The sequence below is a fragment of the Melozone crissalis genome, unplaced genomic scaffold (assembly GCF_028551555.1).
Source record: "Melozone crissalis strain CALT ecotype California unplaced genomic scaffold, PUWL_Pcris_2 ptg000027l_1, whole genome shotgun sequence".
In the NCBI taxonomy this organism is placed as follows: Eukaryota; Metazoa; Chordata; class Aves; order Passeriformes; family Passerellidae; genus Melozone; species Melozone crissalis.
The window spans coordinates 77,817,064-77,831,934 of record NW_026535805.1 but is presented as its reverse complement, the minus strand read 5'-3'; the positions used below and the strand labels follow the sequence as shown (position 1 = coordinate 77,831,934).

The window sequence follows — 14,871 nt, the reverse complement described above, 5'->3', positions numbered from 1 at the left end:
TACTTTAAGTCTTCTTGCATAACTATATGTCCAATGCTATACTTCTACCAGTAAAGCAATAGAAGAAAATGAAAGCATCTTTGCAGTTTGGGAAATCCAGTGAAGTTTGACTGGTGGGTTATTGCGTGTGGTTTAATTGCCTTACTTTTCTAGTACCCTTTCATGTTTAAATTTTCTGTTTGAGTCATGGTAGTTCCCAACATGTCTACTATGTTATCAGCAAGAAAAAAAAGCAAAACCGAAAAAAAAAAAAAAAAAAAAACCAACAAAAAACTGGGGCAAGGTTTTTTGACAGTCTTACTAATTTCTTATTTTGTGATTTATATTTATTGTTGTGCATTATTAACATAGATTAATAATAAATGTCACAGATCTATTTTTCTTCTGGAGTTCATAGTTCAGTGAATAAAGAATGAAAACAATTACCATGGGAAATGTGAAAGCACAGGTCACCAGTCTTTTCTTGCTTAAGAATAAACTGATCACGCAAAGAGTGCTACTTTTTTCTGAAAAGGACAATGTAGACCTGATGATTGTGGAAGAAGTTTCTTAGCTACTAAGATCAAATAAGGATGTACATTGTTGTTTCCTTTTCTAGCAACATACTACACGCAGAGAATGAGCTGTTATGGTAAAATGAAGTGGCACAATGGAAAAAATGTGTACATTCATGTTTTCTTCTGTGTTTAAAAAAACCTGTTGTCTCATTGACTACAAGCAACATCTGAGATTGCCACATACTAAAAGGTTTTCTTCTTTGTGGAAATTAAAGAAATGCTTATAATGATGAATTATTGTAATGCATTGCAGAACTGTCAGCAGATCATACTCTGGAACAGATAAAGTTGCTGACCATGACCACCTTATCATGGCAGATTACCAATGAGGTTTTCTTGTATGATGGCTTGTATAATTAATCTGCAGTTAGTTTGTATTAATGTTAAGGCTTTGAGATGTGATAGCATACAACCCCCTGAATCAGCACATATAAAACGTACTCTTACTTTATAAATGTGTTTATTTTGAATGATTAATATACTGATATAAGTGACTTTTATTAACTTTAAACTTCCTATTCAGGTCTTCTCATTTTGTAGTGGCTCTAGTACTGTCTGAATTATAAACTACATACAGAGTTTCTATTTCTGCATATTAGCAAGTTGGGAGCTTTATAGAGAAATGTAATAAGTAATGAATTTCAACTTTCTTCAATATTTCTACTTCAATTTCAGAATTTGGTACAATATATAATGAATGAATTAGCTTTTAATTTAATTTTGATTTGGCTTTCCTTTGCATATTCGTATATCATCTTTCTACTGGTCTTGGTAACTGGTGTGTGAGAGTAAAACACCAGTGTGTGTTTTGTTGAAGACATTGGAATGAATGTAGACCTTTCCATGAAAATGAGTAGAAATGGGATGTGTACAGAAGAGGAAAGAAAAAATGAAAGTTGAGCAGAAGGCCAAAACTACTCTGGGTTTATAAAGTTGTTGATACTGTGAACACTTGTAAAGTGATGCAGTTTCAATGAACGCCTGTTTACACTTGTGCTTACTGTGCTCGCGCCTTTCATGTGAAATGTGCAGGTGATGCGCCGTGGTTTGGTGTTGTTACACATCATGCCACCTGTTGCTGGGGCTGTTTCACAGCACTTGGAGCCAGTGCTTAAAGACACAGTACCTGGGTTTTGTCTGCGTGACTGACTTTGCTTCTGAATGGGAGATTTTCTTATTTTACCCATGTTTAATGCTCTGTTCCGGCTCAGAATGTGTTTGCAGAGGAGTACTAAGTTGAATAGATTTTATAATATGTGTTTAAAAAATGGTGTCAGTATCTGTTGAAGTACATATACTAGTATATCTAACTTAATACTACTGTTAGAAATTAAATTCACTAAGGCCATAAGACCACAGTACATGCTCTGATTTTCAGTACCAGATTTTAATATTAGTTTCCACCTCTATAATCCCTGACAAATGAGTACCAGAGTCAAATGTAGTGACCAGAAGTGATCTGACCTTAATGTAGTATTGAACCCAGAACATACTGAGGTCTGCAAAAGATTTGTATTAACTGTGCTTGGAACTGGCATGTGTCCTTATTGGTTTAAACTCACAGTCACCGTAGATACAGATGATGTCAAAACCTAGTACAATATTCTTGGAAATATTTCAAAATGCATTTTCTTCCTATATTTTGATGATCATCTTGACATCATGCATTTCAAGGAAAACCTGTGTGATATGCCATAAAGTATCATTTTTATAGTAAAGTACTTCTTTGTTTCCATAAGAATCCTATTGTTTTATGAGGGTCAAATATTCGTCTAAATATATACATCTATGAATCTAAATATATACATATATGCATTTAGGTCTGTTACGCAAGGCATAGTGATGGCTGCAAAAAAATTACATATTTGTATATCAAGAATGGGCTTCTTATTTGCTGTCTTGAACATTCAGAAGACATAGAAGAATCCAGTGAAGTAATTTTATTACTCTTTAAAGTCCTCATTATGGAACAAATGAGATTTAATGAATGAGCGACAGACTGGTAGCAGTTTTCATGTGGAGAAATAGAGTTATATTTTAAGTACTAATCTCTAATCTTTAGCTGTCAATTGTAAGTGATCATATGCATGCTAATAAGGCTTGGCTGACATATTTCAGACATTCCATTTCTCTGTCAGGTTTAGAACTAAACAAAAGCTTGTTTCTTTGTCTTTACCGAATGATATTGTCTTAGTTACTACTCTGGTTGGCAGCCTGAGAATCATAAAAATTCAACTTACAAGAAACCAAGGTAGTTTTCCAAGATCCTGAATAATGCACATACTTTCTTAAAGAACAACCAAGCTCACAGAAGTAATTGTTACAGAGAAGACCAAAGTAGTTATCCTTATTCCATTATAGAAACAGAGTTGATCAGGACACTACTGATCAGGAATGGAGAAACAAACTTAAATGTAGAGGAAAAGATCAAGTTTACAGATTAAAACCTTTAAACAGTGTTATAATTCACACTGGAAAAAAAAGTGAAAAAATGACAGTCTTCTTGGTGATTATATTCTGAAGGGGACAGCAGCTTTGTGTAGCTTTAGAGTGGAGGTGAGGCATAGTTATATTATATTTGAGAAAATGCTAACTAAATAATAGCAACTTGAGGGCATGCAGGTTTAAAAAAGTGGATGCAGTTAAGACTGTAGGCTTCTGTAATTTTTAGGCAACAAGATTTTTATTTTTATTACAGTCATATTCAAGGACGACATAGTTGTATTTATTTCCTTTGCAACCCTCTCAGGAGTATTTATTGGAACACAAGATTGGGATGCTGTTGTATTGAAAGGTCTTGAGATGTTTGAATATTGAAAATTAGTCCTGTATAGGTGTGTCTGTGTGTTTTCAAGACATCACAATCTAATAGCAATTTCCCTAACTTATGCTACTAAAGAAGTGGTTTTGATTTTTCTTATATTAATGGATGATTTTATAAAAGGACCTAATCCTATGAAGATGTTTTGTCTCAGTGACTAAAGCAGTGAAATTCTAAGCCATGGTAAGGACAATGGTGTATTCTCAATATGTCATTCTGTACTAGGCTGTAAGAGACTTGCATCACTGTATTTTTATTTGCATCATGTTTTAGTGGAACTGTGCAATAGTTAAGAGGAATGAGGATTCTGCGTTGACTTTGCCTTTTACTGTTTCTATAACAACTTTGTGGTGTAGTTTCATGATTTTAAAATTATACTTTTGTATAAAGGGTACATCTGTGGTCTTTACTCAGTCCATCCTCTGTCCCCGCAGCTATCAAACATCACAGGAATTCTTTCTTGAATATGATTTGAGGGTGGGTTTCTGCACTTTTTCATAATGGTTGATCATTGTATTGATCAAGGAAGTGAATATACCAGCAGATAGTAGGGATTATATTATCACTCTAGCAAGTAAATAATGAAGGAGAACAACACTGTTGAAATTGATGAACCAGCAATATAAATGTGCAATGGTTGTGGTATAGCAACAATCTTTCAGGGGTAATTTGTGCAAAACAGGTCTTACTCCCTCTATCTGCCTTCTGTTTGGGTCTTCTTTGGGTTTCTCTTCGTAGCTTTGACAATGTAATTTCCTACTTCGGAAGTCACATAATGAGAGTAAGGTTTGTGATAACAGCAGTCTGTTTCCACTTAAAGAGCAACTCTAAACCTGAGTGGAGCTGTGGGGTCGTGTGTGTTTCCAGTGGCATCTGGCTGTAGCAGTAGGGCTCACATGGTGACACCGAGCAAAGCAAATGTGCATCCAGCATTAGGTGTTGCTGTACCTTAGATCATGTTGGAAAAAGCTGTGTGCAGCACTTGTATGGAAGGTGAAGTGCATATGTGTGTGTGTGTGTGCTGGTGTTACATCAGGGAAAACTACATGAAGATTCTGCTGGAATGAATGGAGATTACATGTATAAAGTTCATGTGTGTGATACTTGTACAATGGTGACGCCACAGAGGAACAAAGTGTTTTGATGTCCAGTATTTTTTCTTTTAACAAAAATAATCTGAATTTTGTACAGAAAATCAGTATGTTGTCAAATAATACATTGAGTTGCAAGTATCTTTTTATATTTAACCAATTTGAGATCCCAAAAGAAAAAGATGTGCTAGTGAAAACAGTTCTGCATTTGTGTACTTGATCATTGAAATGTTGTTGCAGTGAGAGTATGGTTTTTGTAATGGTAAAAGATTAAACCTTTTCAGTCAAAATTTTTTTTTAAATCTATCAGTATAATAATTGAGTGGCAGAAGAAAAAAAATAAGTCCTTTCAGTTTTAGATATCAGCCTATCAGTGTTGTTTGTTTTGTCTCCATATTTCTGGTTTTATTTTTAAATTATTAGGTGGCACTGCATATTCTGAGGCAGCTTGTGGAATCTTTGGTCATAATGGAGAGTATTTTTCTCAGCACTGTTAACTTTCATAAATGAGTTTAAGCCTCATAGTCTTTTATGTTTTCCTTAAAAATGGATTTTTAATAGTCTGGTGGTTATTGAGTATTATAGATTTCAGTTAATACTGAAATAAATTTGTAACACTCATTATTGCAGAAGAGGCTTCAAATAGTGCTGTGTGGTTCAGAAGTAAGAGTGATATTTAAAACAAGGTTTTATGGCTTTCATAAATTTGGATATGATGATACTTCTCTAGTAGAATACTTAAAGATTCCACAATCTGGTTCTCTGTAACATCATTGTTCCTGTTAAAGAAAAAGTCATAGACTTTATTATTTTTCATGTTTATCACTTTAATTTTCTACATTACTTTTACATCTGCTGGAGTACTGACTACTGTACATGCCATTGTCACATGTAACACATTTCTTTATCTAACTTTAAATTTGCTGATTTCTTTTTCTGTTTCCATCATTCCGTGCATTTAATTCATTGAAGAGCAAGAGAATTTTAACTCTCCCACAAAAGGTAAATATTTATGTAATTTTTTTACAAATGTTTGGCAACTGTTGATACTGGCTTTTGCTTCATTATACTCCATGTCAGTGCATAGGTTTTAATTAACAGTGTTAACATACAAAAACGTTGTTTCTCAAATATCTCTATGCTATCTGATGCCCCTCTTTAGAATCTGACAATGGTTTCTCTCATGATTTCTCATGTTCCTATTGAAATGCAATATACTGGATTTAACAGAAGTAATCATGATATTTTACAGAATACGGTTCAGAAGGTGCTTGATTGATTTAACGCTCACACAAAGACTTGAGATTTTTCCCAAACTGTTCTTGAGCTCTGCACAGCACATGCTTCTAGTGATGCAGCCATGGTCCTTGGCTGCAGTGAACGATGTTTCCTAGGTGCGGGGTTAGGAATAGTTAAAGGTCATGATGGTCAGAAACCATTTATTGTATGCAGAGACATTCTGAAGAATGAGCTGTGTTCTATTTGCATGTCAGTCTCATGTCAGAAAGTTACTCCCATTGTGGGGGAGGTTTTAGGGGCAGACATACAATGCTCACCTGTGTGAATTTATGCCTGTGCTGATACCAGAGAATCAGTGAGCTCAAACAGCAGCTATCTAAAGCTGTCCCAAAAAGTGGAAACTGTAGTCTGTTATGTCTCTGTCAAAGACACATTGCAGAAAAGTCCTATTTTTTTTCCCTTTTAGCTGAAAGTAGAAATTACTTCAAAATGCAAATGAAGCTTGTAGAGAAAAAAAATTTTAAAAACACATCCCACCCTTTTAATGTTACAATTAAAATACTGTGCTACATCAATATTATTAGCACTGATTAACCTTTTCTAAACTTTATTGCTGAGTCCTGCTCATCTTGGGAAATTCTGGTCTGAATACAGGCTTGGGTGGGTCACAGCCAAACTGTGAGTTGAACTTGAATCAAGGTATTTCCTGCAACTACTTTATTTTCTGAAGGGATGAATGCTTAGGTAAAAATAAAGCAACTTCTCCACTAGGTATGAACTCCAACATCCATGTCAAACATACAGAAGTATGTTTTCATGATAATGTTAAAAAGAGATGAAAAAGAGATATGTAACTTAGGTGTTAGCAATTATATGTTATTTTTGCAGTGTTTAGAATATACTATGAAATGTCTTAAGGAAGTGCTAACAGTGGTTGATTTTACAAATTATTTCTGTCTCAGTATTTATATTTCTCTCAAACAGGACAGTACAAATCAATCTTACCTGTTTGTTGGTTATGCCTCTGTCAAGATTTGGGCTGCAGTGGATATTTTTTTGTTTAAAGCAATGGACTTTGTGCAGACAAACTAGACTGTCTCTAACAGGTTTGTAAAAGAGCTTGTTTCCACAAGATTTGGATGGATCTGGCTCAATATCTGGGCATGTGTAGAAGGTGGTGGGATATTTACATGCACAGATTCCTCTGGCTCAAGGGAGCTGATGGCAGATGAAACCCAGGGGCTAAAAAGAGCTGGGCAAAAGAAGAGCAGCCAGAAGAGTGAAGTCCCAGCAGATCTGGGGGACCATAAATATCTTAATTTGAGGTGATTTACACTAGTAGCTCACTGTAACTTCTTACAAGAGGTAATAAGATTAGATAGTAGGTTAGAGATTAGGATGAGGGAGTTACAGGATGTTTTATGAAAGGAGACATAAATGTGAGGGAGAGTATATACTACAGAAGTGAACAACACTGACCATATGAGTCTGCAACAAGCATCTATTCCATCAGTGGAAAAGGTTGCAATAAAGTCTTCAGCAGATTATGAAAATGCTGAAGGTTTTTTTGCGGCCAAAATCAGTGGTTTGTTTTGTAGGTTTTTGAGGGTTTTTTCTTCCCTAATTTTAAGAGGTCTGTGTTTGTTTCCTTGTTGTTTCCTTTTACATAGAAGCTTCTCTGTTGATCATCCCTGAAGCTCTTTGAGAAGGAACTGAATGTTGCATCATCCAGTTCAGGTTTCTATATCTTCCTTCTGGAGTGAGTTGTTAATATCAAGATGGCCACCATGCCTCTATGTGTACTGAGAGATCCAAGCGCATCTTCCAGCTTGGAAATTTGAATATGTGCCTTGGTTGTGCCTTAATTATGACTGGGAGGAGGTCCAGAGAACGATCAGCTCCCATGGAAAGGAAATCCATGCACACAAGCTTGAAGTAGCTACAGCAGGTTCTGGTCAGGCAGAGCAGGGTTCAGAGCCATCTCCCTCACTATCTGCATGTTGCCATTATTTTTGGAGGTTGTTTATTCAAAGAAGTCTTAGCAAGTTCTTCATCTTGGCAACAAATTGATTTTTTTTTGGTTTACTTACCTTATATTTCAGAACATTTATCTGCTCATGATTTTGTGTGCTTTTTAAATTTCCTGGTAGAGTTTGCTGAGAATTTTTAAAGCCATGAAACCTATTGCAAGGATATTTTGTGTGTGCATACTGCAAAACTCATCCTGCAGGATCAACAGAAATGAAATAGAGACTCTCTGTATTATTTCTGAAATAGATCATCCTGGTCAAACACCAGTGTGGCTTTTCTGTCCCACACAGCCATCTCAGGATTCTCCCATCCAAATCTTGTTGCTGCTTTATTTCCTTGTCTTTGTTATGGACATGAGTTCTGCCTAGTTTATTCCTCGGCTGCCACTTCTCAAACCAGATTTTTTTTTTATTATTTCATATATAATTCCTCAAACCAGATATTTTTTTCCCCCTGATTCCCATCCACAGAACATCTAAGTTGCTCAGACAGATTAATTTCCTAGCTTTTGCTATGTAGAAAGGCTGTGTACATGCTTCTTGATGGCACTACAGCTGTAGCTGTTTGTCACTGTTCAACCTTTCTGCCTAATGTGAAGATTGAAATTGAAGAATAGGTTGGACCTCTCCTGTCTTCTGGAATACGTGCAGTCCTCTGTTCCCCTGCCTGAACCTGTTGAGTTTGCCCCAGAAACATTGATTATAAGTTTATGAGATAAATTTTAACTTCAACTTACTTTTCAGTACTTTGTTATGTAAGAAATCTTTGTGTCATTTTAGACTTCTAGACCTTTTCTCTGAAAGTTTGCATTATAAAGAATGGATGTGTGATATATTCTGGAGAGAGTTGCAGCTATCTTAAATCTTGATGCCAATTTCTTTGTTATGTAGCTTACTCTGACATTTAATAGTGCATGTAAGACTTGGCGTTTTTCCAAGTCATACTGTTTGCCTGCACCTCCTCATTCTGTCTTGCCCATCTTGAACAGAAATATGAAGTGCCTCAAGAGAAAAGGCTGCCTTTTTTTCAGACTTCATCCTTATAGAAAATGGTATGGCCAGTGCTAAGACATCCATATGTTTTCTACCATGTAGAAAAGCACATTAATGCTACCAGTTTGAATCACAGACCATGTAATGTCACCAGTCATTCTGGCATTAGGCCCATTCTTGCCTTTGAGCAAGAATGTCCTTTTAGAAAGGTATTTTCACTTAATGAGTGCAAGGGATGGAATTTTTTTCCTGGGCTTAATCACTTGACTTTTATCTTTTAAACATATCTTATTACTTATCTGATTTACCTACCCTTTTTGAAATGTATGAGGGGATTCTTATCAGATGTTATTTATTGACAAAATACACTGTTTTCCAAAATTTCAGAATGTAGAGTCTCTTTGATGATTGTTGCAATATGAAAGAGGTGAATATGCAAAGACTAAGAGCTCAAGAATAAAAAAAAAACTAGAATTGGAAAGGCAACTACAGGATCTTTGCTGTTTCTTGCTAGTTCATTATTGCTGCTCATTTTACAATCCCTATTTAAATGATCCCACATAAGTTTCATACATTATGCTGTTAGCCTAATAGATGGGTGTTTAGGGCGTCATGTCATTTGGATCTAGCATGGAGTTTAAACCCCCTATTAAACCTTAAAAGGAGAACTTTAGACCTTAAAATTACTTCAGTTTCCTTTGTACTGGCCGCTACTATTAGTGCTGCTTTTGTAGCTCTCAGTGATTTTCATAGGATAGGTCTATTGTTGATGCTAATGCAAGTTTAATTCCTTATAAAGTCATATTACTTTAATTGTTAGATTCATAATCTGTGGATAACATGCCATATGACTCATCTCTCTAGAAAGATTTTATTAAAGAAAAAAGGAAAACATTATCTGCCCTACTAAATCTGATATATTAGTATTGAATATTGATTATTGTTTTGTTATTTTGTACATAATTGAAAATGTGGCATATATTCTGAACATTTAGGATTCTAGCCAGTTCTACCTTCTCCCTGAGTTGAACATCATTTAGGGGTTGAAACATGCCTATAGCAGTTTTCTGAGGATAGTAATAAAGGTGAGGGCTGTCACCTTTATTAGTTAGTGGCACCAGATGTAACTCTGTAAATCCTAACATAATATTCATATATTTAAAGGAATGTCACTAGCACATAAAACCTTAGTAAACAGGTAAAGTCTTAGAAAAATTAAGTGGCTATCTCCTTTAAGAAAAAACAACTGTTAGTCTGTCCTAATTTTCTTTGAGGGTAGATGGCAGGCTGGAAATAAGATCTGTAGCCATTTTCTTTAGTTTATTCTTTCAAGTAGTGTCCTACAGAATTGCATATTGTAGGCTACCCCCAGTTTTATTGCTGAGTATGATGCTATACAGCATGGAATGGTCCCTCTGGTCAGTTGGGGTCACCTGTCCCACCTTTTTCTTGTCACAGCCTGCTTGGGGCAGGGGGAAGCCAGGACAGGGCAGGGGGCTGCAGCATGAGGAACAGAGAAGGCCTTGGTGCTATACAGGCACTGCTCAGCAATTGCTAAATCACTGATGTCTTATCAGCACTTAGTCACAACTAGAAGAACAGGCAGCTGTGAAGAAAACTGCCTCCATCCCAGCCAGACCCAGTACACCTGGGATTACAGGAGTCAGATGGGTTTATGAATAGATTAATGGAATTGAAATATAACATTTTGATTCCATTCATATGTGTGTCTTTTCTCTCCTGCATGGCTTGATTGTTTATGTACATCATTGTTGCTAACCTTGACGTGGTTTATTAGTAATAAGCTTTGGCTATAAAGTTGCACCCTTTATTTAAGCAGTCTGATCAATGAGTTCTCCCAATTACTTTTACACTGATCGATCTCACACCTGAATTATCAGCCCTTGAAGAGATGAGAGTCACAGCTCTTTGAAAGTGTGACTTCTGACACCAGAGAATAACACATTGACACAACTGATATTGATGGTAGTTTTACCACTATTTTGAGACACTTATGGTAAATCTTCATTATTTAATTCTAGAGCCACTATAGAGTTTAAAGGTCTTGGGATTACAGTGATTTGATCTGTAAATTACTGTGTAATTCTGCCTCTCAAGACCTCCAGGAAAAGCACTCTGTAAATCGTGATGTCCTTAAAGAAAGTAGATCCATATTTTTCTAAGAGACAGGCTACGTACTTTTTATGTCAAGTTTTTGTTACCTGTGGTAACCAGCCCTGTTCCAGGAAGGCAATGTGATCATATGGTGTTGTTACTTATGGTTGTTACAGTTTTGCTAATGTGCTTTTGCTCCTGTGTTAGACCTTTTTCTGCTTCTCATGATTAACATGTAAAGGTTTTCCCAAGCCACTAGTCAGGCAGATAAAATTTTCCATCGCACAACTGAGCTACATTCAACATATGCTCAGATGTGCATGGTAAATAAAGCTGGAAAGAACACAGTTGGATTTTCTAGAGTAGTTTCATGCAGCTGCATGCTTAGAAATAAATTCACAGCCAATTGGTGCTAAATTGCATTATATTTCATGCACAAAATCAAATTTCTGCATTGGAGAATTAGATTTACTTCACAGTGCTCATTAATTGTTCTCACATTCTTTGATATAGTAATATATATATATAAAGAAAAAACAGACCATAAATGTATTAAGCTTAAGGATTTAAACATAATAAAAGTCAAGAATTACAGAATTAAAGTTGAATATTTACTCAGTCTTGACTGAAGTAATAACCTCTGAAGTATCATTAAATTACATAACAGAATATTGTTTCCCAGGTATCATAGGTAATACAGGGTAACAAACCATATATATTACTTAGTATAACATACAGTTGACAGGCTAAAGGACCTAAAATTCACACAAAGAAAGGGTTATGTTTAGAGTAACTCTAATCTGTGCACCATACACATGTAGGGCTAAATTTTTAAAGGGGTCTCATTTTTCCCTCTGATTTCATATCCTCGGTCTATTTCATGCGCATATGATAGGATTAAGATACCAGTTTTTTTTACTTCAGTCCCTAATTGATCTATCTTAATCCTTTCATATCTGTCCTTAACATAAGAGGCCATCTTTAAAAATTTCACCTAAAGTGCTCAATTTTGCCTTCAGATACCTCCATGCAACTTCCATTGAAGTAATTGGAGCTGTGCCTGCATATCTGATGGTGGAACTGGACTCATTGCAATTAAGGTACACATTTACTGGCATAATTAGTCATCTGGAATAATTGCTGGGCCCAGTGTGACATTCTGCACGTGCAGAATTTGCTAGATTGGACTCTGCATTATGGGAGACTGAAGATAATCATAACTTTATTTCGTGCCTTAGATTTGTAATTGTAGCAGAATTTTAATGCAGTTTGTTTTACTTATTTTTCTTATTTTTAAATAAGTGCAGAAGGAATTCACAATGATGCTTTTGTATATTTTCATACCCAACCAGCACACAGACATTCTGACATTTCCCCGAGCATGTTACAAATGGATTGTGCAGGCACAAATGTGATTTGTGCAGTAGCTTATAGTTTAAAATATCTAATCCTGAGTGTAGTGCTTTTTTTTTTTTTTTAGGCCTTATATCTTTGTGCTGGCAAATCACAGACCAAAAAATAAATCTGTAAATAATGCCACAGTGTATAACTAACAGCATAAAAGCCACACATGAGAACTTTAATACCTCTTAATTGAACATACATAGAGTACTTATTTTCCAGTAATTTAAAATTATCTGTGTTTTGTGATTGCAAGTTGATCACAGGCAGTTTTAATATAGGTTTCTCTCTCCTGTCACTGATTTGGGGAGGAGCTCTTTGACTTAGAAAAATAGTGGTTTTGTAGAGAGTAATATAAATCCATGGTTGGCATAAAAGCAGAAGATTTTGTGGAGGTTGCCTCAAATAAAACCAAATTTGTGACACATAAAAAGTTCCAATTTAAAAGAAGTTTTTCTGAGATGTTATAACCTGTTAAACCACAATGAACATAGTGAATACTCCTGTGATTTAGAATAGTTGCTGATAAATATTTGGGTCTAGTTCTAGAACTGCTAAAAAGTGACAGTTTTCATGGTATTGATGTTACCTGTATTGCTTTGAATTTAAAATGCTACAAAGTTTGAGAATAGCAGAATATACAGATCCCTCTGAAATGTATTTACTACCACAAAGGTTAAGTTACTTGGAGGAAGCCTTCGCCCAGGGGCATTTACAGCACTCTGTTAGTGCAAGGTCGAGTGCCTGTGGCAGGCACAGCCAATATGAGTTGCCATAACTTGTTCAAGTTGAAGAAGATGCTCTTTATAGCACCATAGCTCCTTGAGGGTGCAAGATATCTGTTTTTAAAGAAACACTGCCATATGGAAGTGGAAAACACAAGAACAAATAATTATTTGAAGTAAAGGTGATCATTACAGGACAAGTAAAGTGATTTTAAAGGAGGTCTTGTTAAAGAAAAACCAAACTACTAGAAAATAACTGTGTTTTTTATATGACTGGTTGAATGGAGAAATTATTCCTCTCAAATAGCCTTAGCTATATTAAACTGCTATGTTTCAAGATAGTAGGAGGAGTTAATTACTTAAAAAATAAATTTTAATACCTGTTTCAGGCATTAATTCTTAGAATGCTACTGTAATATTTTCTACAATTAAACAAACACATCCTTAGATGTTCATGGATTTATGTCCCCTGCATCCAGAATATTTAACAGGTGTATAATTCAGCCTGCCACCTAAATTTTTTCACTCTTTTCATATCTGTTGCACCAGCTTGATTATATGTAGAAATTGGGATGTCTGCCCATTTTCAGGTAAAGGCTCTCACAATGGAAGTGGTTGATTTCTTGACATTAGTGTTCCTCTGTTCTGTGCTTACACCCTGCTTGTTCTACATGTTTGTACATTTCTTTGTTTTGTTGAAATGGAAATGAGCTAAAATTGTTGCTAAACCATTTGTTTTTTCCAAAACTTTTTCTCTATTTTTAATTGATTTTCATTGTGTGTTTTTGCAGCAAGCTTAGTAGTGGAGGAGCGAACGAGACAGATGAAAATGAAAGTGCACCGTTATAATCAGACATCAGGGTCTGGTTCTAGCCAAGAACATGAGCGTGAGCAATATACCAAGGTAAAGTCAGTAGTCTTGGAATGATACTTTGGCTTGAAAATTAAAGGCATAAACTTGTTTATTTAAAATATTTTATAACCTTCAAGAACACTGTATTTTAAATCCTGACAGAAATGTCTTCAACTAATAGCTTTTTAGCATCATTTTTTCCCCCATGGAGTTAGTCTTTGGCATGAACTAAAATGAATCTAGAAAAACCGATATGCTTAAAAAGTTCAGGAAAGCTTTTCAGAAAGAAAAAGTTCAGGAAAGAAAGATCCTTCAACAGCTGTTAAAAAGAGACTTATCACACCTAGCTTAGGAAGTCATTAGATTTCCAGTCCCTGGAGTTTGGAAAAGTAGACCATGAAAGAGTAGGTTGGCCCTTGTTGCTGTCTGATGTGGGCAGATCTAGGCAGAACTAGTTCCAATCTCATGCAGATGTTCTCATATTTGTATAATTTTTATGTATCCATATAATGTCAGAGATCAATTGTTTCCTTTCTTGAACTGCCTACTGATTAGTTTGATTTCCTTTTCTACTAAAAGTGTAAAGAGTTTCTATGGTAGTGGAATATATGGAAATTACGTTAACAAAGTTTTATACAGGGATTTTGTTTTCTTGATAAGGCTAAGATGATAGGCCATAACTTTGTAATTTAAACTGTGTAGGGTTCTAAGCAAACTGCTGAAAATGTCTTGCACATCTGCACTGCTGCTTACAATTCAAGCTGTGAGGAGCTGGATGCTCCTGGAGATACAAGTTACAATAATGTGTAAGTGAGGTACTCATCTAAAGCAAAATCACAAATTTTCTTAGGAATGGTTAAATAGGAAATCTGGCAGCTAAATTTTAATACCTAATGGATTTGAAAGATTGGTTTGAGGTCTTGTTGCAGTTAAATATGTGGACAACTTTAATAAGAACTTAAATGAACAGTTCTCAAAAGGAAGAGAAACAAGAGAAACAAGGCTTTAGGTCCCAAATGGCCAAATTGTGGGCTATCAGTGCTATT

General features: G+C 35.4%; 1 protein-coding gene across 23 annotated transcripts in view; it reads left to right on the top strand.

Moving 5' to 3' along the window:
* RIMS1 (regulating synaptic membrane exocytosis 1) overlaps positions 1 to 14,871 on the top strand; it is a 305,897-nt gene that overhangs the window by 225,381 nt on the left and 65,645 nt on the right. For 12 of the 23 annotated variants that reach the window (XM_054280426.1, XM_054280428.1, XM_054280424.1 and 9 more), the window contains one exon: positions 13,764 to 13,876. The exons of 8 other annotated variants lie outside the window; for them this stretch is intronic. In XM_054280426.1, coding sequence (XP_054136401.1) covers positions 13,764 to 13,876 — 113 coding nt within the window. Of the gene's footprint in view, positions 1 to 5,441; positions 5,472 to 6,670; positions 6,815 to 11,882; positions 11,947 to 13,763; positions 13,877 to 14,871 lie in introns of those variants that run through there. 3 more of the 23 variants (XM_054280439.1, XM_054280441.1, XM_054280440.1) reach the window with 3 other exon arrangements.